Genomic DNA, 25634 nt, shown 5'->3' with positions numbered 1-25634 from the left:
GGGCTCAGAGCTCTATCTTAAAATTATTTGTATTACCCACCTGACTTAATAATATGAATTGATTTATTGATACATTGTGAATAGTGAGTAAAGATGCTCTTCAAGTAAATTTCTGCCCTATCTGTCAGATCCAAGAGCATCTTGGCAGGGTTTCTGCAGAAGATACACTTGGTATTCAGATTGGGTACTAGCCCTTGTTAAATTTTTCTAGAGCAAGTTAATGTGGTACCAGTAAGCTGTCTCTTTGTAAGGTGATTTTGTATATATTTGCAGGCAATAAAATAATTTTGAGATTTGGGGGATCTTAATTTTTTTTGCTATAATATTGTATCAGAAATAGGTGTAAGTATTTGGGTGCTAATACTTTTTCTTCATGAGCTGGGTTAAAATTAGTTATAGAAATAGCTTGCTAGGTCAGTGTTGTGATGCTCATAAGGATTTCTGTTTTGTTTTTAAGTCAGATGAGTTAAAACGGACTTGAAGTTGGCAGTTCTGTTACTTTACTGAGAATACTGCATTTCCTCTTTATGGAAGTCAAGTTTTAATGTTTTTGAGTCTATAGTTTGTACAGAAGTTTCTTTCTGTTAGTCTCGTGTGTGTGTGTATGCACGTACATATGCCTTCTCTAGAGTCACAATTAGGATATTGAAGTATTAAAAGAAATATATTGCTGTTAAGAACCTGTGGATTTCAATAACTTTTTTGCCCTCCCTTAAACACCTAGAAAAATAGGTGAGTATTATTTCAAGAATTTTAATAGGGAATGTACTTGTCATTTACACAAAACTAAATAATGGGTTACTATCCATTTTAAGTAGTATTTATTTTTAAATAATCTGTTGTTTTACCTGTTGTTTTTGGAGAATGTAATTAGACTGTAAGTTACTCAACGAAAGGGATTTTTATCTTACACTTCTTTGTGTCCTCAACGTCTAACCTAATGTCTTACAGCAGAGTACTTCTATAAATGTTAAGATGGTAAAAATACCTATTTTCCTGGGTTTTTGGAGAGTGCGTTTTTATTGTGGAAAAGTGAATTTACTCTGATTTGATTTTTTTTTTTCTTTTTACAGCCCCGTTGACAAACCTTCCGATTCTCTCAGCATAGGGAATGGTGATAATTCCCAACAGGTGAGACTTTGATATTGTATTGTTCATTTATCTTCCACTCTCTGAAACAAGACATTCTAGGCAAAGGAATTTTCTAGATAGTGAAAGATACTTTAACTCCTGAAACACTTCTAAAACACTTTTAGTGGACATCTTTGTTAAATGTATTATAATTAGCCCTCTTTTGCACCACAGAATAGAGCGTAATTTAACCATTTCTTGATGACTTAGAATTTATCATTATGACCATATGTTATTGTTCTGTGTGCCAGTACATTAGTGTGCATAGAGTCCACTGATACTCTTGGTCTTTATGACCCTACATGCAATGGTCCCAGACTAGCATGCCTTCTGAATTCTTGATTTTGAATTGTTTCTCTGCCTTATGCTCCTCTTGTCCCTTGCTGTCAACTCTAATTTTCTATTTCTCTCAATGTACTTTCAATAAGTATCTGAGAGATTTAAATATCAGAATGTTTTGTTACTCCCTCATCTATTTACACAAGCTCTTCTTTAACAATCAGAAATTTTACCTCATTCCTTGGTCTCCATGAACTCATTTTTAATTTTACTGGCATAACAGAATTTTTTATTAATGCAATAGTTTATGCTTGATAGGCATATACCTCTCTCCAATAAAAATACACATATAAATTTTGAATTGGAAACAAATATTTCCATTGACACATGCCAAATTTCTTCTGAATTTTTATTTATATTATTGATTTGATCAAAATAACATATATATATGTGTGTGTGTGTGTGTGTGTATATATAGTACAGATTTTGATTAAAAATTAATCATTAGGAGAGAGGGTACAGCCCAATGGTAGAGTGTGTGCCTAGCATGCACAAGGTCCCAGGTTCAATCCCCAGTACCTCCTTTGAAAATAAATAAATAAATAAAAACCTTATCCTCCCCAAAACAAACAAACAAAAATTAATCATTAAACATAAACACTAAATTTGTCTCTTATTGAAGTGGATAGGGTCATTTTAAAATTAGTTGTCATGTATCCATGGATGGATATTACCTGTTGGTAGAAGGAGATAAGTATCAGGAGCAATCCTAGTCATGTCTTCATTTTTCTAAATGTAAGTGCTGAGACATTTTCTTCATATAAATAAGTAGATGAAGAAAGAATATTATATCAATATCACTCAAATTTTTGAACTCCTGAATTAAATACCTAAGAATCATGTTAAGATTTATCATAAAAATTGCTTTTAATGATGATTTTGGAAATTACTTGATTAGATCTTCCTTCCCCTTTTTTTGAAGCTGAAGTTTTGGGAGTCACCTAGTTTGCAAGGAATCCAGTCGTTAGAGTTAGTCACTCTCATCAGCAATCTAAATATTTCTAATAAATTTTTGTTTGGCTCCCAGAAAGTTCTCACTCTTGGGCAAAATACCATAGTTAGATCCCAGAGAGTGAGAAATGATATTTTCATTTTAAATTACAAGAAATTAGGTTGCAAAGAAGAGGAGACTGTTTGAGTCTTTTCAGGAAGGTCAGTTTTAGAAAAGAGTACATAGTCTTTTGATGGATTTTTTTGAAAATTTATGCTCTCATAAAAAGAAGTCTTCAGATACCCCAGTTTGAAGATCACTATTCTAATACCTTTCCTTGTAAGCCTTTTAAATGATAGCTTATTAAAATATATAAACTTATATTGATTATTATTTTCTTTCCCGTTTTTATTTCAGATACCTAACAGTGATACACCTTCACCACCACCTGGTTTATCAAAATCCAATCCAGTCATCCCCATCAGTTCATCCAATCACAGTGCACGGTCTCCTTTTGAAGGGGCAGTAACTGAGTCACAGTCGTTGTTCTCAGACAATTTTCGCCATCCCAACCCTATCCCAAGTGGGCTTCCTCCTTTCCCCAGCTCCCCACAGACATCCAGTGACTGGCCTACAGCACCAGAGCCACAGAGCCTCTTCACATCAGGTACATAACAGTACTACCATGTATTAGTAACTGTACGCAGACTAAAATGAGACCCTTGCTGGATGTGCTTTTTATCCTTTTTCTCCCCACTCCCCTTTTCATAAAAATGTAAACATTTAGACTGTATGGAATTGGATGATTAGGTAAGTAGTTGTATGACCTAGAACTTAAATATTTTAATAGACAGATTTCTCCAGAAATCAAGAGTTAGATCATTTTTGCCAATAATCACATTCTTATTCCTCTAGGAAGTTTTAAGGGCTTACTGTTTAAGTCAGATTTATCGTGTTTGTATAGTTGCATTTAAACTAGCTAGCTAACAAAGAAGTATGATAGTTAATATTAAAAGATATGTTTTGGCATTTTGAGCCATTTCCATTTTCATTCATTGTAAGTTCTCATTAATGTGAAGGGTGACATAAAATTAAGATAATTACAGAATATAGAAAGATTGAATAGATACTTTTAACATTAAGTTATAGTATATAGAGCACATATTCAAAATATTTATAATTTGTCTTTGATAAATACATATAAAAATAAACTTTACTAATTGAATTCGGCTTAAACTTTATTTCATTTAATATTACTCTATTTCATTTAAATGACTTATTCTGGGTTTTGATGATGAATAGTTGAGAGTATAATTTGAATTTCAAGTAATACGTTGTTTTCTTTGATTAGCAAAATCAGTCTATATCATTCAGGTTTTGAAGCTTGTAACTTAATGTAATCATTGCTAGAAGTATATGAGGCCTTTTGTAATTTTGCAGTCTTACTGTGCTAAGAAATCATATAGATTTTGCATATATTTGCCTTTATCGTATAGTATGATGTTTCGTTAGTGTGAAAGTAAGCTATGTATTTTAAACTCATCACTAATTTTCTTCCCAACAGAAACAATCCCAGTATCGTCCTCTACAGACTGGCAAGCAGCATTTGGCTTTGGTTCTTCTAAACAACCAGAGGATGACTTGGGTTTTGATCCCTTTGATGTCACTCGAAAAGCCTTAGCAGACCTGATTGAAAAGGAACTGTCAGTCCAAGACCAGCCTTCCCTTTCGCCCACATCTCTTCAGAACTCCTCTTCACACACTACAACCGCCAAAGGTCCAGGCTCTGGATTCCTGCATCCTGCTGCACCTACAAATGCCAACTCTGTCAATAGTACCTTTTCAGTCTTGCCACAGAGGTTCCCTCAATTTCAGCAGCACCGAGCGGTTTATAATTCATTCAGTTTTCCAGGCCAGGCAGCCCGCTATCCTTGGATGGCCTTTCCACGCAATAGCATCATGCACTTGAACCACACAGCAAACCCCACCTCAAATAGTAATTTCTTGGACTTGAATCTCCCGCCACAGCACAACACAGGTCTGGGAGGGATCCCTATAGCAGGTAGGTTCATTTATAGCCTTTGGGAATTTGTGAATAACTTATGCCTTCAGGTTGTTGGGTGGGTAGGGAGGGAACTTTTGAATAACAGAAGGTACTTATCATTAGTCTCAGAAATTTCAAAGGGATAAAAAGTCTTTATCATCTAAAAATTTTTTAATTAGATGGATGCCTTGTAATATTGAGCTTTATAAGGATGGTGGAGTATTATACCTAGTTATCGCTTGGAAGCATCTTACTTAATAGAATAGTTACCAAACTTTCATATGGCATACAAATGCAAAAAGAATGAGAAGAAAAATGGGCTCTGAAATTTTGGTGCCATAAAATCCAACACTATGGTCAGACTTCTGAATATCCTTTCTAAAAGTAAACTGGTTCAAAAAAAATTTTTAAGATGGTAATTAGTGAGAGCATGAGGGATAAAGCCACTCTCTAATTCCTTTTGGCAGTTTGCTTATTTTGACTGATAGGCATGTACACACACACACATCAAGACTGTGCTGTGTATTAATAAAGTACTTCATATTTGAGAACGTTCATTATTAATGTTTCACAAACATATGCATAAGTATACTTTCTGTGAAAAAAAAACTGTTCAAGGAGAGAGATATTCCCTTTTGGTCTATCATGTTTTTATTTCTGGGGAAAATATTAGGTTTCTATTAAGTAATAACATAATACTTCTGGTTTTGTACTGCTACCCTTGAAGGTTTCAGAACTTTTGGCTTTTAAGGACCCATGTGATATTTATTAGGTCAAGTGACTTCTATGTCTAAAGGAATCTTTCTGATTCATAGTTTTTAAAAATTTAATTTGGGCTCTAGATATGACTGATAAAAGAGAATTTGTTCTCTCTTGATTCTTTAAAGTAGAATAGAATAGTCCCTCACTCTGTTACATCATTGACAAAGTTTATTTTTATCCCTTGTCATGTCATAGCCTTTACGGTATGGCATGGCACAGCATTATTGTAATAATGTGCTATTACCAGCAAGGCGTTCGTTCTCTTGTTTTTAGCAAGATTGGTAGATAAATTTACAGAGATCCATCACAATTCTTTGGCTCTATTCTCCTTGTGACCAGCAATATTTCATTTTCAAGACAAGTAGGTGGCTTAAGAGAGTATGGTTTGTGGCTGTTGATACAGTGAAGTTAGCAGTTGACCCAGTGAAGTTAATTTACATAAACATGATAGCACCTAATGTAATGGCTTGTGCATTGGTGGGACTCATGATATCTGTTCATTTGATTATGGTAGTTAGCAGGTAATCAAGAGTGACTTTTTTCAGTCCTCTCCTACATGATACTCACTTGTGACCTTGTGAAACACTAAGTGTTCGGTTCCTGGTATTCCTTTTTTCATCCATTCATGACAGCATATTAGAATGTAATTTTGTTTTGTTTTGCTTTGTTGTAATCATTTAGAAATGTGGCATTTTAATTACTAGTAGTGTATCTCATAACATCATTACACTAAAAGTTAAAGTTAAGTTCCCCTAATTGTTCTAAATATTTAACAATAAAATATTAAACCAGTTACCATGAATATTTGGGTATCTATTTGCCCAACAAGGAGTTAGGCCATGTGGATAATACAGAAGAAGTATAAAATGTGGATACTATTTTCAGGTACTGTACAGTGTAGCTGAAGAGATAAAATAAGATTATGTGTGAGAGTGGTAGCTGTATGACACTGGAGTTCAAGAGACATCAGTGGAACCTTTAAGTTGTTGGGGAGGCATCATTGAAGAGATAGGAATTGATCTGGGTTTGGGTTAACAGGAGGGAAAGAAAGACCTTTTTTTTGATGGAAGCTCCTGAATAAAGGCATAGAGAGAGGTCTTAGTATGTCATTACATTAAGAAGCAATAGAACTGCCTTCTATGACAGGAGGTATATTTTATAGATAGAATGGATGAGAAGATGGGGAGCTCTGACAGTGAGGCAAAACAGTATGGACCTCGTATTATAGGAAGGAGGATGCCTTTGTGGAACTCTGGTTCTTAACTGTCTTCATTATGTTCTTTTATTTGATTTATTACATGGCTATCTTCAATAAATTGTTTCTTCTTCTGATTTCATATTTATCATATTGTCCACTAGCACAAAAAGAGCAGTTTTAATCCAATTTCAAGCCAGCAGACTTTCTGGAAATGCCATAGGGGTAATGTGTAATCACTGATTTGTAAATGTAGTTGTCCTCATGTTAGTCATTTGAAATCTTTACCTAAAGTTGATACTTATGGGAAAAAGTGTGGCACTATATTATGGTCCTGCCTTCTCGGGTTATTCCTTTCTTTCAGCATATATTTAACCATAGAGCATAAAATACATTTTTTTCCAGAATTTCTAAGAATGAAGTCACCAACTATAGGTTCTGAATCGTTGTATTTTGTGGGAGGTGGGGAGAGTTTGTTATTTCAGATTTTCTGTTTTCGAGTATGCATAATAGCTTGATATTTAAGTGGTGACTTATATTAAGCTTCTTATAGATTATTTTTAAGGCTTTCATAACCAGGGAAATTTTAGTTTTAATGTACCCAAATACTTAAAATGGTTATCAAGTGTTATGCAAAATCCTTTCATAGCCTGTAAATATTTGGTAAATACCTCAGGAAGCTGAATGTGCTAAGCCTTCAAACAGAATAGTTTATAATTATAGACAGATGACTGAGGATTTTCAGTAATAATTAGAAATGACAAACTAAAATTCTGGAAGACTATGTACATTTTAATTAAATTATTTGAAACAATTTAATAGGTGGACAATGTCTGCCTCCCACCCCTAGTTATAACTCAGTTGTGCTTGAGTTAAATGTGTCCTGCAATGAGCATCATGGTGTCTTACACAGGGTAGCTGTTTGTTAAGTGCTTCATAATGGAGAGTACATACTGTTTCTGTGAGGCCTGCCACTTTAAGATATGCTTAGACAGTACTCAACACTGGAAAGGTGTGTATGTTTATTCTTTAGATATGTAGAGCAGAGTGGGGTTCCTGACCTTTGGTAGCAAATACTCAGAGGTGTTAGTCACCTATCTATCATAACAGATATCATGTCTATATTTATATATTTGCATTCAATTTTGTTTTGGTTTGTTTCAGTTAGTTATTAAAAATTGATATATCTGAAACCTATCATGGGAAGGACAGTTGCCAGAGGTTTGACAGAAACGCAGTTTCCATTTACTCTGACTAATTGAAAACATTTTTGTGTTTAAGATTCATTATTTCCTTAATTAAATGAAATCTTTTTAGCAGCATTCTCTTGGCTGCATATCTGGTTTGCTAAATTTGGAAGGATTTTTAAAATAAATATTCTTGAGGGAAAACTTTGATCAGTGGGCAGTTACAGTAAATCCATTCAGATCTTTTTTTATTATTGGAACTATGTGCTTTTGTTTTCAAAAGTGACTTCTTGTCCTAAAAAGTGACTACCTTGTTCAACTCCTTCATTTTAGGAATGGCAAAGCTATGTTCCGGAAAGGTCAAATAATTTGTTAAAAGTCATACATTCAATTAGTAGTAGAATCAGGATAAAAACTCAGATCTCAGATTCAGTAACTGAAATGTTTTTTCACTACAGCATTGATATTCTCCTTCATAAATGAAGATTACTGGTATTTACTTTAACTTGGCTTTCTTCCCGCAATAATTGATTTTTGCTCTCACACACTTGGCGGTCCCTTTTTGTCAACAGTGCCTATTCGTGGACAGTTTGGCCCAGCTCAGGGATATGGCCTATAGTTACAAAATAGAATGAAGTTTTTTGACTTGACGAAAATTAATTTCTTGCTTAGTTCTTATGAGTACCATGTTCTCACCAAGAACTCTAGTCTATAATTTCCTTTACACAGCCTCCTTGGTATGTACTTGGGATTTACAGAATCTTTGCCAGTTTACTGAAAAACTATGAAATAACCAGTGCTAAAGACTGGGAGTCTTTTTCTTCACGTTATCAGTTAAACTGTCTTTCCAAATGTAATGTTGCTGATTTGTTTTTCAAAGAATGTTTTATCCATAATGCTAAAAATTATTTGGAAAACAAATAATAGTAAGTCTAAGTGTATAAGCATTGTTGTTTCAAGATAGTTAGAAAAATATTTGAAACTGGATGTTTTTGTTCATTAGGATTTTACTTCTGAAAGGACACTTTTTAAAAAGTTCTTTGTTTCTGAGTTAGCTGTTTTAACAGTGACTTGACTGAATTTTGAATCATGTGTGAAACGAGTCACTTGTAGTCAAATAATTATTGTAAGTGGGAGAACTGACCTTATTTCATGTATAGTTCTCTGACCTAGAAGTAGTCATCTCACTTTCAGTCAATTGGATCATTGTATTGTTAGCATTTTACTGTTTTCTAATAACTTCAAAAGTGCATATTAAATTTTCAGATGCTATATGATAATTTGCTAAATTAATATTTATATATTTTATGTTGTCTAAACAACATAATTTCTGCTTTTAAAATACGGATTTGTCATTTTTTCCCTTTTAAAAAATCACATTTTCACTCCTGTGAATTTAGTTTTAATTTTTTTCACAAAGTACCACTTATTATTAGGAGTGTCTGAATATATTAAGGGGTCCAATTGGCTTGGAAAAGAATGGCTTTCCTGGTCTCTCTTTTTTTTTTCTTTTTGTATATTTATTATTCTAAATCTATTGTATTTGCTCTCAAATCTGACCTAGTATTAAATTTAAGGGTGTGTTTGGAGTGTAACTACTTTCTAGGTACTTGATAAGTTTATATTTTAAAATTCATGTCTTATTTCACACCCGCATTCCAACCATTAAGCATGTATTTTATATATGTATCATATTCCAAATATTGAAATCATTTTTAAAGGGACTGTTAACAAATCTAGTCACCCATAACTAGACCATGACTGACTTTTCCACAGGGGAAGAAGAGGTGAAGGTTTCGACCATGCCACTGTCAGCCTCTTCCCATTCATTACAACAAGGACAGCAGCCTACAAGTCTCCACACTACTGTGGCCTGACAACAGAACTGAGAGGAGAGGATTAGACTCTGGGGTGCTTGCATGGGCAACCGGATTTTTGCATGATTCCTTTCTGATTTTGCATTTAATGTATACACCCAAAAGAGCCAATAGAAACGTTCCTCATGCCTACAACTAGTGTGTTACCTCATAGTTGCTAAAGTATTTCTTCATTAGGCCTTTAACACAATTTATTAGCATAATAATTTTGGCATTGTTTCTCATGAGTGATACTATTTTTTAACTCACACAAATAAACTTGTAGTACTAATTAAGATCCCAGATGAGATTAGCTAGAATTGGTTGTTTTTTTTTTTTTTTGGCTCTATTATTGAAAATATACAAAGACAATAGTAGTTCCTTGTTTTCTGCTTTGTGAAAAAAATGGTAATATCCTAATATATTCATGAATAATTTGGAAATTAAGAACATAATGTCTGTTGCATTCTTTGAATACTTGAGAAGAAAGAATACATACAAAACAAAATAATCGGTGGTGTCGTTTAATGCTCAGAAGGATGTCAGCAACTGTTTGTAGCTGTATGGATTTATAGCCTCTATTATTACATGCTTAGAAACTGTTTTTGTTCTCTCATTTGCACTTTCTTTTTGAATGGTTGTTAATTATATAGAGATGCTTAAAAATAATTATTATAAACTAAATGCAATATAATCTCTTTTTAATGCACTGCCTAGTATACCAGGAAATGCCTCAGAAATAGAATTTCAATTGCAGTTGATTTATCAGAAACTTGAATGTGGAGTAAATGTTGTGCATGAGAAGCAACCATAGTAGTGTAACATTTTTATTGAAAAAAAATGGTAGTTCTGTTAGATATTTGTTTGGAAATTTCATTGTTTAATAATTGAAATGCAATAAAACTATATTGTAAGTACCTGACCAGAATGAGACTAAGGTGGAAGAAAGAGATTGGGAATCCTCTAAAATTAGGCCACATAAGTTGTTATAGGTAATTTTAGTTAATCACAGAGAATAGTGGAGTACTTTATTGGGATATAATGTGAAGTGATGTTTTGGGATAATAGACAGTTTCTTGAAATAGTTTTAAAGCTGATAATGAAATAAACTGAATTCAGTTCTGAGCATTAGACAAAAGCTGATTCAGAAAACATGACCATGTTCTGCCTAAATTAAGGATCTGGGACGAAAGGGAAAAGTCCGATCTCTTCTTGAGAGTTTCAAAAAACAATTGTGATAAAGGTATGCATTAGTTAGTTTAAAAATAATAGGAAGAGTAGCATGAATACCAAAAAAAGAATCTTAGAGATTTAAAATAATAATAATAATAAACACCTTTTTAGGAGATGATAATTAATACTGTGTTGGAGTTGCAGTTTTCGAAGTTACTTCTCTCTATAAAGTCTGATTACTTTCTGTTAGATATAATACACAACTTAAATGATGTTGTCATGGGACAGAGTGGGTAAACTAAAATCTGTTCTTAGATATCCCTCAATTTGTTTAACCGAAGGTGTAGAAACAGCTAATTATCTAACCATCTAAATTATTTTCATAAAATTCTGCATTAATGACAATCTCTATTTAGAAGTGACTTTAGGACAGCATTATAAGAAATTTAGAAAATAGAAATAAAATATTGTAGATTTGTTAAACAGAAGCCTTTTAGTATGGGTTCTTTTTAGTATGGGTTGATTATGGTTTCACTTTTGCTGTTTAAGAGGCCAAGACATCCACTTAATGTCTCCTGTGGTGCTGAGGCTCCTGGGCTTTGTGGACAAACTCGGGCTCCCTGGAATAAGGATTACTAGTGCATAGTTTTCTCCAGCCTTCAATGCAAGCCTTTCATCGCTCATGTCTTCTTACAAAGACTGAAGAGGTGGTTAGCTCTCATTTATTTACTTCTCTGTTTTGAGAAATAATATCTATTAAACAAAGCTTCTTTCCTGTGGTAGCTTTCTCTCTCCTTTCTCATTCCTGGCCATTGCCACAAAACTGTCAGGTAGTTTGCCAGACTTGCTAGATCCCAAAACTGTCTCCTTGCCTGCTCCATATACATCCACCTCACCCATCCCCTGCCAAACACACACACAAACACACACACACACACACGCGCGCGCGCACACACACACACACACACACATACATCAGGAAAGTACTTTCTTGGGCAATTAGATTTCAACTTAGGTATTTTCACACAGAATAGCTAAAGATTATCATTTAACTAATTCTGAGATCTTGTAAGCCTAGAAAAATAACTTTCACCGTGTTGCTTACTTAATATTTCATATATTATGGTTTTAAAAAGTGAAGCCTTAATATAAGTCATAATTATACTACAGAAGAAATTGCGCAACACATAAAAGAAAGTACCACTTCATATTGCAAGTAAATTGATGAAACCAAATGATGGTAAAGAATGAGAAATTCTCAAACCTTCAAATTAGTTTTTGATAAATTCCTGCATGATTGATCGCTCATCGCTCATGCTCAAGGGAAACTTTATCAACTTTTATATCCTTAACCTTTAAAGAGTAACTAGTCTTTTCCTTAAATCAGGAATTTTTAACCTGGAGTACAGAACTCTTTGGAAGTACCTGCAAAGTTACGAGTTCTGTGTATATACATCTGTCCATTTTTTTCCTGGGGAGAAAATTCATAATTACTAGATTTGTAAAGGGTTTGGTGACACCGCCCCCCAAGGGGAAAAAAAATTAAGAACTGCTGCTTTGAAATGTTTTTAGTGCCACTGTAGAAAATAGGGACCTGGACTGAATGATTTTAATCATATGATGACTGTCAAATGCCTCTTTTTAATTTTTTTAAAGATTTCATTGGAAAATATTTTCTGATTAATAATACTTTCCTTTTCATTCGACTGTTGCATTTTGTTTTTACAGGTGGTGCTTTGGTATACTATCCCCTTATTTCAGCAGAACGTTAATTAAATATTTGAGTGTCTGTTCTGTGTAGTGACCTGAGCTAGGTCTTGAGGCATGCAGGGTTGAATAAAGTACAGATCCTAGCATCAAGGATAAGTCTAGTGACAATTTTATTTCGATTATTTCTATAGGGTCAGCTCTTGATACATTTTAACCACATGGACAGCCATAGTAGTCCAGACTCATTTCATAGTCATTGCTCTGACGGTGGCAACAAAGGGTACTGAATACCAATACTTGAGATTTTAAAATATATGATAATTTGGAAAGACTGGAAAAAATCTTAACAGGAAAGACATACATTCATTATTCTAATTTAAGTATTTCCCAGTCATGTGTATCCTCATGTCTCTTACTCTTAGTGTCATGGGAATTAAGTAGATCTTTCTGTATGTATGTTCTTTCAAAGAAAACAACTTTAATACGTTGTGTTTGCACATTTTTACTGTTGCGGCTCCTATTTGTACAGTATTCCAAGCACCTTCAAGACTGCCAGAGCTCTCTTCTTCTGTGATACAGGTCCATAGGGAGCTACTCCCACAGAGCCATTGCCTCAGAAAGCCAAGAGAAAGGAACGAATTGCAGGTGCATTGAAATCTTACAAAATGAAGACCACCATGTTATTTATGCATACACAAAAAGCTGTTCTATGTTGAGCTGTAAGGTTTGGGATTTTTTTGTTTATTTGATCATGTACCTTTCCCAAATCTGCTTAATTGGCTTTAAGAGATACGTGTCATACAACTGAAAACACAATAACTGAAAAAAATGTTTTTTTATAAAGAGGTGATAACCCAAAACAGTGATATATGTGTCTTTTTCTCCAATATGTAACCAAGCCAATTATCTGACTTCAGGCTAGTTCTGCTGCTATTAGTGCTGTGTCTCCATCCTCTCAGACTTTTGAACTGAATGAGTACCTATCTTCTTGCCTCCTTGTGCTGAATAAATGGTAGTAATACATGCAGGCATTCACACATGAAATGTTTAGTGAATAATCAGACACTTCACTGATACAAAAGTAAAAAAGGGAGTTAAAGACAGAAGTTATTGTGAGCAGGTTCAGGGAAATGCTTCATAAAAAGTGTGGGGCTTTTTGCTTTTGATAAATGGCTTGAAATTAAATAATGAAGTGGAAGATACAGTAAAGGGAACAGATTGAACAAAGAACCAGAGGCACAGATTAGTGTGGTCTGCTAGGAGTCAGGAGGGAGGGATAGTAAGGAGATGGACTTGTCTGAGGTAATACAGGTCGTATATGGGATAAGTGTGCAAGAGTCTTAAAAACTAGGAAGAATGAAAACCAGGAAGGAGAGTTTAGTCCTAATGCAGATGTGGTCAGTGGTAGAGAACTGTATGTTCTTTGATAAAGACATAGCTTAATTGTAGCCTTTTAAGGAGATTAATTTGGTAATATGTTTGCTTGAAATTAGGACCAGTTAGAAAGCAGTTCCAGTATGTCATTGCTAGTCAGTGCAAATAAGATGGCCTGGACTAGAATAGTAATAGTAGGAATGGAGGAGAAATTATGAATTAGAAGTCAGAAAGCATGAGATCTAGGAAAAGGCCTTTAGGTTTGGCCAGGTCTCTGGTGATCTTTAAAAATATTATGTTTCATAAAAAGATACAGATGGAAGCCAGATTTCTAGGATTCATGAGGAAATGTCAAGGATATGGATGCAGCAATCATTGACTAAAGACATTTGGCAACAAAGGGGAAGAGAAAAACAAGATGCTAACTAGAGGGGTAGTAGATCTTAGAAGACATTGCTTTAAGGTAAGGGAGCTAGCTAAATATTTAAAAGCAGAACATACGGAGCCAGTTGAGAGGAAGACGTAGGTAGTGTGGAAGAGAAGATAGACTAATCAGTAGAATAAAAGGTTTCTGTAGGGACTGGGAGGAGATAGGCTCCTGAGATGAGTTTAGGTTATGAGTTTAACTTAAGAGCTGGGATATATCTTCCTCTGTTGTTTGTAAGAACAATGAAAAAATCAAGGAGAGAGAATGTGAGATCAGAGAAAATGAGAACAGATGAAGGTGCTCATACCAGTAATTATTGGATGTAAATGTATGAGAAAATGGGGGTGAAAGAGTGGAATTGGAAGCCAGAAAAAAAAAGAAAGAAAGAAAGAAATTAAATAAATCTGTGAGAATAAGCCTAGAATTGCACTGAAAAGAAATTTAAGAATTGCTGAGTCAAGATAAGGATCAAATTTTAAAATCTGAGAGTCCAGACGTATATGGTTTGGTATGTTCCAGTGATTCAGTACAACGCATGAGGAGTGGACAAAGCAAATATGAGAATTTGGTTAGAAGGTGAAGAAGAAAAGGACACAAAGATATTCAAGATGACAAAACTGGAATACCTAATCTTGTGATCAAGAAGAGTCCACGAAGGCAGGAAATAAACAGTGGTGTGAGTGTGTTGAGGGAGCTCAGTGATTTTAGATTTTGATGAGGGCAGAGAGCAGGTATAGTATTGTTAAGGGAATGACAGGTTAGGAGACTGTGGTCAGTATGATGACCACTCATTGCGAAATGTTGAGTGGGAACCAGAGAAAGGATGGTAGATGGATGTCTAACGTGAGGGCTGGAGGGTGTGGAGAGAAGGCTGGCTTTCATAACCCCTGTGGCCTCTTCTCCACCTGCTTTCCCTCCCATTCTTTTTTGAGAGTAGAAAGTCAGACTGTATGAGAGAGAATTGTAGAAAGCATGTTACTGCCTGGGGAATCCTGGGTCAGGTTTCCTATAAGTTGAAGATGATCCACAGGAAAACTTCCCACAGTGGAGTGTAAATATTACGTCCTCAAAACACAGTAGGAGGATGTGAAAGCAGAGTGCAAGGGAAGGCCTGGGAAGAGCCAGGGATGAGATGGGAGTGGTGTAGGTATGACCAGTGCTTAAGATATAAAAGGTTTCAACAGAGGAAGTAGGTATGGCATATATATAAGTGGTAGTTGAGGAGCCCCTATGGCAGGTGTGAACTAGTTTCTCCCAAGCTTATGTACAGACTGGAAAGAATCAGCCTTCCACCTACATGGGGAAAGTATCTCAGTTGGACTGGGCCATTCTACTTTATCTGTATAACAAATTAGAATTAAAAGCAGTAGACTGATGAAGAACAGAGAGAACTTAAGAATTTTATTATAACAGATTATAAAAATATTTTGACGATTTCCCCCAGAAGAGAATGTGCTGTGTAAATAGATACAGACGTACAAGTTTTTGAACTCAAGAATGGAGATACAAGTATGAAACGTTTTTTTCTCCTTATTCAGTTAATAGCAAAACATGCCTGGTTTGGAAGCACCCTGAATTTCCTGGACTAAATTAAAATCCTGACCAAATTTCTACTAAAATATTTTTAAACTCACTGAACTTGTTCTGTATGTATCAGCTGAGATACCAACTATGACATTTAAAAATGATAATGCTTCAAATAAAGTCATTGCTTAAGAATGCTATGTTTGTGGAATCTTGGTGATGGATGGAGAAGCCACTGCTCCTACTGCCCTTACTGCCCTATGATTTGCTGCCATGAGTGTTAGTTTTAGCAGCCTTTGACTACTACACATACCAGCCCACAGCTTCTTTAACCAGGAGCTTTTTCTAAAAATATCACTCTTGAGAATTCAAGATTCGTTAAGGTGAATCTGCTCTTTTCTGGTGTTTTGGAGAGTCTACCCTGGGTCTGAATGATATTAAAATATAGTTTACGCTTTTTAGGTACCTAGAACTGAAGGCAAGCTTAATATAAGCTGTGAGGATTGGTCTGAAGTACCTAGAAGTTCCATAAACCAGTTAGAAATTGCTGTACTTGAGAACCAATCCATTTTCTCTAGGTTCCTTCACACCATATTTCATAAGGCAGCTATTGACTTCACCTTGTTTTTAGCCCACTTCACATGTTATGGTTATTTTAAAGGTTCCTGGAAGCTCCAGCCTGACCCTGTGACATGTCTTGCTCAGAACAGTTTGGTTGTTCCAGCTCCTTGGTACAGAGACCTACTATTCTGCCCTGTTACAAAGCAACAACCCAAAGCTTTTTTCCCCCTCCATATAATTTCTAAAGCCTTTACAGCACCCCATACCTTTTTTTTAATAGAGGTGAAATTCACAATAATATAAAATTAACTGCTTTCAATTCAGTGGCCCAGTAGTACTGTTCTTTAATTATTTTAATGTTAAAATAGAATAAATAACCCACTCTGGCTCTGAGAATTTTGGCCAGTCCTTGTTGGGGTTATGTGATGATAACTGCATATAGAATCAGGTAAAAATGTTTAAGGCAACTGAATTGTTCTGAAATTGTGATAATAGTCTTTCTGTCTTCATGACATTGGATTAGCACATTATATAAGAAAAGGTTTACTTAGCAAAAGTAAACAATAAGCCTAGCTCTGTGTCTGGGGGTGAGGTTGAATGTGTGTGTGTGTGTGTATGTATGCGTGTTGGTTTCTATTCAGTAATTTTTATTTAAATTCTCCACTTAGTGACTATAGCAGAGAAAAATGTCTCAGGCCATCTCTCTGTGACCTTTCTTGTATTTATTCCTTCTGTGTTCTGATTAATGCATATGTTCAGTGTTATATTTATATTCAGTATTTCTCTAAAGGTGTTTTTTTTTTTTTTAAGAAATTAAGACCCTTTTTAAATGTAGCAAGGTTACAATACAGGTGCCCACTTCACCCCTAGTCATACTTCATCTGAACAAGTATTTTCATAGCTTTTTCTCATCGTTTTTTACTCCCATTACTAAGGAAATCCATCCCATGTCATACTCTTTGGGAAAACCTAAGGAAATGATAATAAGAAAAATACTTGTATTAGAATCACAAAAATTCAGACCAATAAAACATATAGTCTTTAACAATCCTCCTTTCAAAGAGCAAATAATAATGATGATATTAATAAACAAGGCTCAGAAGGATTGTGGTTTGCCCATAATTATGTTCTAACAACAATTTAATATTTTATTAGTCCTCACCATCTGAATTTGCTTTCATACGTGTAAGTCAAGGAGAAAAAAAGCTTCAAAATTCAGAGTATATCTTTTCTTTAAAATTTGTTGTGTCTTAACAGTTTATTATAGTAGTTCTCACAAGTCAGGGGCTTTCAACTGTGAATATCAGTGCAAATAATGAATTGAAGACTTTCAAAGTGTCTTTCGGCTGGCAACTGTTACCACAGATCTTGTAAGTTGTTAAAACAGCCTAGTGCTAAATGTGACCCAGTGATCTCGGAGTGACTAGTCGGGGGGAAACTGTAACCTAGCAGGTACTCTTAATGTAGACGTAGAATAATTACAAATGTCAGAACTAAAGAATAAAACAGGATTTTTCTGCAGTGCCAAAGAGCATTTAAGGATCAATATGCACCACTAGACTGGTGACATCTCTAATATTACGGAGTGAAAAAAAAAATTTCTTACAGTAATGGCACCAAGATTTACTACACCCACGCTAAAGGGGTAATCTCAGGTTCATCTTTTAAGAGCTACTGTATGCTGCACCATGTAAAATGATAGCATATCTGCTGATTTTTCTTTCAATCAAGGAGGTTGTTGTTTTCAGCATAATGAAAAAGAGGGAAAGCTCCACAAGGATTTAAAGATGATAATACGATCATCATCTCCAAGAAGAAATGCAGGAATGCTGACTGCAATCAACTTTTGTAGCCTAGTGCTGTTTCCTAATATGGTGAGATCCCATCCCAAGGACTATCCAAGCATTTATACATCTCTGTTATCAGTCTTGTGTACTGAAATTATGTGTCTACGAAGCAGAACATGGTGATCTGGAACATTACTGGAATGTTTTTAAACATTGTCATTTTGTATGTTGGCATTTGCAAGAAGACTGATACCCTGAAGCTGTTCATTTTCTCCTTTATTACATCTATAAATTGAGTATTCAGCTAAAGGTAAAGGAGGCCCTGGGTTATGACTTCATTAACAAAGTAGGAGGGTTTCTGCTGGCCTTAAGCTGAGTTTTGGGCTACATACCATTGTTCCAGTTATGTTTTCTCTATTAAAAATACAAGTTTTTATTAAAATTTATGACTGTGGATTACTGATATGCCCTGTCCCTTCATCCCTCACTTAGAGTATGATTTGCCGCCAGGTATTGGGGGGGTTTTGTTCGTTTTTGTTTTTATACGTGAACTGCTAACATTCACGAATAGAGTCTCAGATACTAATGACATTTCTTGAGTCTTAGTGTAGTTAGTGCTGCAAGACCACACCCGTATTTTAATGGTAGGTGACTGGAATGGAGCCTGTTACTAAAATAAGCAAAGATCTTACATAATCTCCAAGTAAATGCATACAGCTCTGCAACCTTTGTGTTATAGTTTCAGGTGTTAATTCTTGACCACCATGAGTCGTACTCAGATAGCTTGTGCTGACCTCTCTCCAGTTTCTGTTTATTTGGATAAAGAAGAAATCTTTTCTTTCTCTGTGTAACTTACCACAGTTAGAGGGGAAGGTCTTGAGTAGATCTTAATGTGCGCTCCCTGTATAATTCCCCTGCAGGATCCCTGACAGGCCTGCCTTTTTTCCCTTTTCAAAGGAGAAAGCACGCTCTCTATCGGGCTGCTGAGTGTTTACTCAGAGTCTCTGATCAGCTACCTTCCAGTTACCTTCTCAGTACTAGTCTTAGTTCCAACTAGCTTTTGCTTTTAAGGAATCGTATTATTTTTTTCTTCTCTTTTAAGTCAAAACAGCACACTTAAGCAGAAAGCACAAACTGCGTTTGGAGTAGATTGAGTAACAAATGTCAAATTGATAGACTTTTGACATTGTAAGATTGGTGTTATCACTTTCCCCAACTTCTAAGTTATTCTAGCTCTTTAAAAATCACTAAATAGTCTAGACAATATTACTCAAATTCAGTGTTTCACAAATATGTGTGATTTTTAATAGAACTAATTTTTTCCACAAAATTGTTAGTTCTAATTCAATATAAAGCTCCAGCACATGGTGAAATAGGAATTGTAGTTTCTGATTTATATTTGAGACTGTTTTCATCTGATCCTCCTTCCTGCTTTCCTTCCTACCTTCCTTTCTTCACAGTTAAGACTCAACAGTGATTGAGAATTGTTTCTGTCAAGATCACCTCTGTCAGTCTTTTCCAAATTGAACTATAATAAATCAGCTAAGGATGAACACTCAAATAAATATCTATTTTAAATGATTTTAAACTAAGGCCCCTTGGTGAACTGATGGTGAGCATATAGATCTTTGAATTCATCAGGGTCTTTTGCAGTGCTCTTCCCTTAAGAGTATCATCTTTTGTAAGTCTGGAAAGGGTGCCTTCTTACTAGGACTAATTCCTTTTAAATTGAGGCATCATTTGAAAATTGGAAGCAAAAAAATTTTATTTTCCCCAGTGTGTGAATAGATAGTAAGAAGGAAGAAAACGCAAAATAGTCTTAATTTTTAAACATACTTTTCACATAGCTAAAATAATTGTTTCAAATTTACATTCGTGTTTGGAAAATCAAATGTTTATTTATAAAACAACCTCAAAACAAACTTTAATGAATATCTCTGGTTTGTGTAAATAGTATAGTGAGAAAGAACTCTTAAAGATATATGCTTGGTCTGTTGGGTTGGAAATGTTTATCACCATGATTGAACCCATAGCTATTTCATTTAGATTTAGTAATAAAAACTGGCTTTGGTATTTTTAGTAACTTTTAGAAAATTTAGAAATCTTTTAATTTGGAAAATTATGAACATCAAAAATCTTAAGAATTTCAATAGGCAAAACCGTATGGTATTCACTACATAGGCAGCAAAATATATAGGTCTGCATGCAAGCCTGAAGAGGAGCTTATAAAAATGTTTATTGGCACTAAACAATCAAAAGCTGTCACTGCTTTGTTCAGAGTAGCCAGACTCCAGTGATCCATTGAACAAGCAGAACAGTGTGACTTTAAGGAAGCTGCTGCAGAAGGTTATAGCAGAGAAAATGATACAGAGTAGATACTGAATAAATGTTGAATGAAAACTAATAGTTAAGCGGGTGATGTTAGTGTCTATTTGTGGAGGTCTGCAAAGCCTGGATCTACTTTGTTAAATCTGGACTTTTGAAAATATGAATCAGATTCATTTGCACATGAATTACCTTACCTCTTGGTTGAACTGTGGCATTCAGTTCAGTGTTAAGATTCCCCTCACCACTCCTTGATTACTCCTCTTCTATCTTCTTTACCTCTGAACTCTGGAAACTCAGCTCTTGACTGTTCCTTAGTTTCCCAAGGCCACCCTGCTCCCTCCCTCCACACACAAACTTTAAAACATTTCGCCTAACCAGCACTTTTTTTACTTCTGATTTCTGATTTGTGATACAAATGTATGTATCATTTGTACATCTTACCCTAAAACAGAGCTACACACACACACATAAGTATTTGTACATCTTCCCCCAAACAGAGGGATATATATATATATATATATACACACACAATTCAGAAAGTCTCTATAAATAAATACCTTATTTCCCAGAAGTCTGTGTGGATAATGAAGAGCTGTTTTGGGAGCTTAATACTTTCCTAAGTGGGGAGCTCTCTTTAGGGAACTTATAATTGTTAGAGGATTTTTTTCTCTTCGTTAAACCAAAATCTTTTTCCCATTTATGCTTCTTGTCAAATATGTGAAGGCAGTTCTCGCTTGTCTAGTAACTTCTAGATATACATGCCACATCCTTAGTTCTTTTAACCTTTTATACTTATCATGGTCTCTAGTTCTCTCTGTAGTCCAGGTCTCTTCTACGCATATTTTGACATGCCAGTGACTGCCTTTCTTAAAATATGAAGCTCAGATGTTAATAATCCAGATATGATTAGATGATCTACTTTTTCATTAAAACTATTCTTATTACTAATATTGTACATTCCTTTACAGTTTACACAGTTTTTGTAATAAAAATATTCCGTGGGGTAGATATCATCCCTATTTTGTAAATGAGGAAACTGAGGTTCAGAGTGGTTATCATTTGTGATTTGCTCATTGTCATACAATCGCTAATTTAGACATTTCACATCTTTTTACATGATTTTAATGTTAGCTTTTTAGAAGTTCCATTACCCAGTTGTATATCAAATATTACAAGTGAAACCACTAAACCTTTTTTCATACACTGACTGGTTAGTTAGATCTCTTCCATTCTACACTTTCCTAATGCATTTCTTAAAATCTGAATGTATACCTGTTAAGTTTTATGTGTTTGGATTTGATGTAGTTAGAGTGTACCCTGTTTGTGTATTACCATCTTACAAGTTTATTGTATGAAAGAACTATGTGATTATAAAGTGATAGATAAGTGTTATTAGTATCATTATTAATAACATTTGTGTAAAGAATTTAAGAATTTTAATTTAAGAATAGTTCTAGTTTTAATTATTGATTCCGTCATCTCTAGAATTGGCTGTTTGCATATTTAAATAAACTTTATGGGTGTTGTTAAGTATAATAAAAAGCACAGAGTCACAGATGAGCCAAGCACTATCTCAGGAACTTTTAGGCTAACATACAGTATCTTACGTTCTGTGAAAATTCATCTAAACTCTGCTATAATCCATGCCATACTTTACTGTCTTATACCAAATGGTTACCATTAGAAAACTTTGCAGAAACTGCTGAGTTCAAAGTATTATACTTGGACATCCTAGAAAGCCTGTCCAAAAAATAAATTACTTTGTTGTGATTGCTTCTTTATGGAAGTGCATTTTGGCTCTCATTGATCACTGTGTACCATTTGTTGTATGGGGTTGATGTGTCAATGGGATGGGAATGGAGTTTAGCTGCAAAGTCTTTGATGGGCAGGCAACAGAAGAGGAAAGGAAATGGACCATGGGGTTTAGAAGGAGGACATTTCCAGTGGAAAACAACTGTCAGTAGAAGCTGCCTCCATGACTGCTTGTTCCATCTCAGAGTTCAAGTTTAACTTCCTATGTATTTCATTTGGAAGGGAGCTGAGGGTTTAGCCCAAATGCTATGTGTTGTTTCTCAGGCAAAACACCCCAAATGCAAGCAGTAGAGCAGTGCTTGCTGAACCCATCGTATTCATTTCTGAAGGAAGCATCCAGCTTCTAATCTGTTTCTGAATTTTCACAGGAACTCACCTTATTATAAGCACGTAGCTTCTAGAGTCTGCCTTTTCTTCCTTTTCCAGCACTTCTCTTAGCAAGGTTCTACAATCACATCTGTGAGGATTAATACCCTGTGTTAGAATCCATTTGGCACCTAGAGATTTTAAACTCATTTAAATTGAGTACATGTTCTTTTACTGTCTTTACATCTCTTCTGACTTACAGTTTTCTTCTCCACGTTGCTCAATCTGTCCTTTCTAGTTTGAGGATCATGCTCTTTTGTAGAGAAGTTGGAAGGAAGCAAAATAAAGATGGAACTACATAGCTCTGGCTTTTCTCAGGACACAACATTATGGCAGGCTGAGCAGTGGCTTTTCCTAATTTTCTCCTGTTCCAAACTTAGCTTTTTCTTGCCTTCAGCATTCTTCAGATCGTTATGGATTCTGATTTTAATCCTGAAGGATTATGATACGCTTATCTGCAGGTAGGTTATTCTTAGAAAACCTTTGAAATCTTATCCCATGAGATTCTCCCTGTGCAACAATTTCTTCAGATTTCTCCCCAATTTATTTTCCTTATTAGAATTATTTATTGCATTGTCAGAATGTCATGCTTTAGCGTCTTCTATGGCCTATGAATCACTGCTTCCTAGAACCGTGGGACCACCATGACCTAACCTTTTTTTTTTTTTTCATCTTTGGAAAGCTGTGTTCTCAAAAAATCTGGAAACAGATGTTCAGGGCTGTTCATTTAGGAATCATTAAAAACCTCTTGAGGTTCAAGTTCAGGAACTATCACTATATACAAAGAGGATTAAATCAAGGCCCTTTCCTGGAGGAGCTTGCAGTCTGGTTAAAAAAAAAAAAAAACTAATATGTGAACAGGTGAATGCAATACACTGTAGTGATCGCAAAAATAGCTAGGATCCCAGCCATTCAAAAACTCAGGTCTAGTTATTCTAATTCCTTGCTTCTTAAAGTCTTAAAATTACATCACATACTCTTAGGGCTTCTATTATATATTTGAAACACCCAACTAGTTCTTTGTTGGTCAGAAGTCCAGAGTAAAAGTTCCCCTCCTTAATAAACCTTGGGAAAGAGGTGGTCAGGAAGTGGATTTTATCAGGTTTATTTTCTTCCAGCAGATTTAGAGCTGAGAGATCTAATGGTGGTTGACATCCGGGTGGTTGACATCCTCCGTGTCTCTGCAGTTTTATAATTTGCTTTGGTGAAATCATTTTCTGGTGGATCTATACATCCTCTCCTGTGTGATAAAGTCCCTCCGTCATCTTTGAATGTCCTCGCAGGGCTTTTGTTCGTAGTCCTCAGTCTTTGTGCTCACTTAAATGCTCTCATCCGAGCTTCCAGTTTCAGATTTTATAAATTTCTTATGTTGGATTTTAGTCCCTCCCCATCATTTAGTTCTCTTGCTTGTATATTCTAGCTCAGGTTCCATCTAATCTAGTATATAATGCTTCTGAGAGTGTATTTATCTTCTACATTAATTCTTAAGTTTACTTTTTCTTGTTCTATATACAGCTTTATTTAGAGACATCTTTCCATAGGTATCCCCCCCTTTAAAATAGATTTTGCCTTCTTAGATCCTTGTAAGAACATTCTAAAAGATCTTTCTCTAGGAAAGTACACATAGTGCAAAACACATCTGCTTATATTGTGCCCTGTTCCTACTGTATTTTGTGATTAGCTGCTTCTGCTGCTCACTGTTCTTTGTCGAATGCCCTTTCCCTTCCCCTGAGCTTCTCTAGTCATCATTTATCCTGCATGTGGAATGGCAGAATTGTTTTTTCTTCTTTATGCCCCACAGGACTTTGTTCACCCCAGAACAGCATTTATTATCACGTGGTGTACTTATTTAAACATGTCCGCCCTCCCCTTCTCCTGGCCCATGAGTCCTGCCAGGACAGGGGCTGGTTGGTGGTGGGCTTGGTGGTGAGAACAAACATTTTGGAGTCAGATTGGGTTTGATTACTGACTTCAACTCTCTTAACTCTATAACCTTTGGCAAACTCTTTGAACTGCCGGAGTCTGCTCAGTCTCCAGCTCATTGGGTTGTTGGTGCTAAGGTGATCACGTACACAGAGTGCATAGTGAGTGAATGAGTAGTGTCGAGAGCAGGAAGGTGGGTAGGATATCGCTGATAGTCCTGTTCACGATCCTCCACACATACTATTAGAATATCTTTTTGAAAAGCATTCCTTATTTAAATAATTTTGGTGCATTTGATTTTAAAAATTGTATTTGCTTGTGTTTTGGCATTTCAAGCACTATTGAAAACATGTTAGTGGCCTATTTAGAGAGGCCTTTTGGACCCCCAAATTTAGCTGATTTCTGCTTTCAGCAAGATTTGCATCTCTTTTGAGAGAATGGTTTGATTATACAGATACGAATTAAATAGGCTTTTGAGAAGACAGTGGTTTTTCAGCTCCTCTCAAGTTGACCTTTGATTCAGCAGATATCTTGAAGCATGTCAAGTTTCTCAGACACTGAGCTGCATGCTCAAGAATGTATAAAATACCTTCTTGCGGGCCTTTCAGTAGAGTTTCAGATGTGAGTACACGTAAGGGTGTACTGGGTGTCACAGCACAGTTTGCTGCCAGATGAGTGCGGTGCTGACCGCAGTGCTGTCATCTGGAATGATCTGAGTGGAAGACAAACTTTTGGAAAATTGAGTAAAAATTAATTAAAGAGATCAGGAAAGCATTCTAGACAAGGAGAAAGGCAGGAAGCAAAGACAGAGTCCAGAAAGCCTAAATCATATTTAGCTGATCTGCATGGCCTCTCTTCCTGTTTGTCATTTCTACTTCCTTCTGTCAGTGGGAATAAATTTTGACTATTTTTTGTTAATACTTTGTTCAAGTTCTTCTGTTCTCAGAACTCTTTTCATTTGAGTTCTTAGAATTTTTCGCTTAATTTAATCTGTTTCAAGTCTATTAAATCCTTAAGATTTTGTGCCCCAGCAAATCTGCTCTGCAGTAGTGGTCTATCTTACCTTTTATAGTAAGCACAATCCTAGAAATTTCAGGGTCAGTTCTTTTTGTTTAAGTAGAATAACTTTTTCATAAACAAATTTATTTTATAAATCTATTTGAAAGAATTCATTCACATAGTGGTCATTTTCCCTGAAAATTTT

General features: G+C 35.3%; 1 protein-coding gene across 6 annotated transcripts in view; it reads left to right on the top strand.

Moving 5' to 3' along the window:
• CNOT4 (CCR4-NOT transcription complex subunit 4) overlaps positions 1–25634 on the top strand; it is a 120313-nt gene that overhangs the window by 87941 nt on the left and 6738 nt on the right. For 4 of the 6 annotated variants that reach the window (XM_006186098.2, XM_006186097.2, XM_006186099.2 and 1 more), the window contains exons 8-10: positions 1074–1131; positions 2819–3068; positions 3966–4463. In XM_006186098.2, coding sequence (XP_006186160.1) covers positions 1074–1131; positions 2819–3068; positions 3966–4463 — 806 coding nt within the window. Of the gene's footprint in view, positions 1–1073; positions 1132–2818; positions 3069–3965; positions 4464–9365; positions 17887–25634 lie in introns of those variants that run through there. The other 2 variants (XM_006186102.2, XM_006186101.3) reach the window with 1 other exon arrangement.

Source organism: Camelus ferus, chromosome 7, assembly GCF_009834535.1.
Source record: "Camelus ferus isolate YT-003-E chromosome 7, BCGSAC_Cfer_1.0, whole genome shotgun sequence".
Lineage (NCBI taxonomy): Eukaryota > Metazoa > Chordata > Mammalia > Artiodactyla > Camelidae > Camelus > Camelus ferus.
This window is presented reverse-complemented; position numbering and strand designations above follow the sequence as displayed.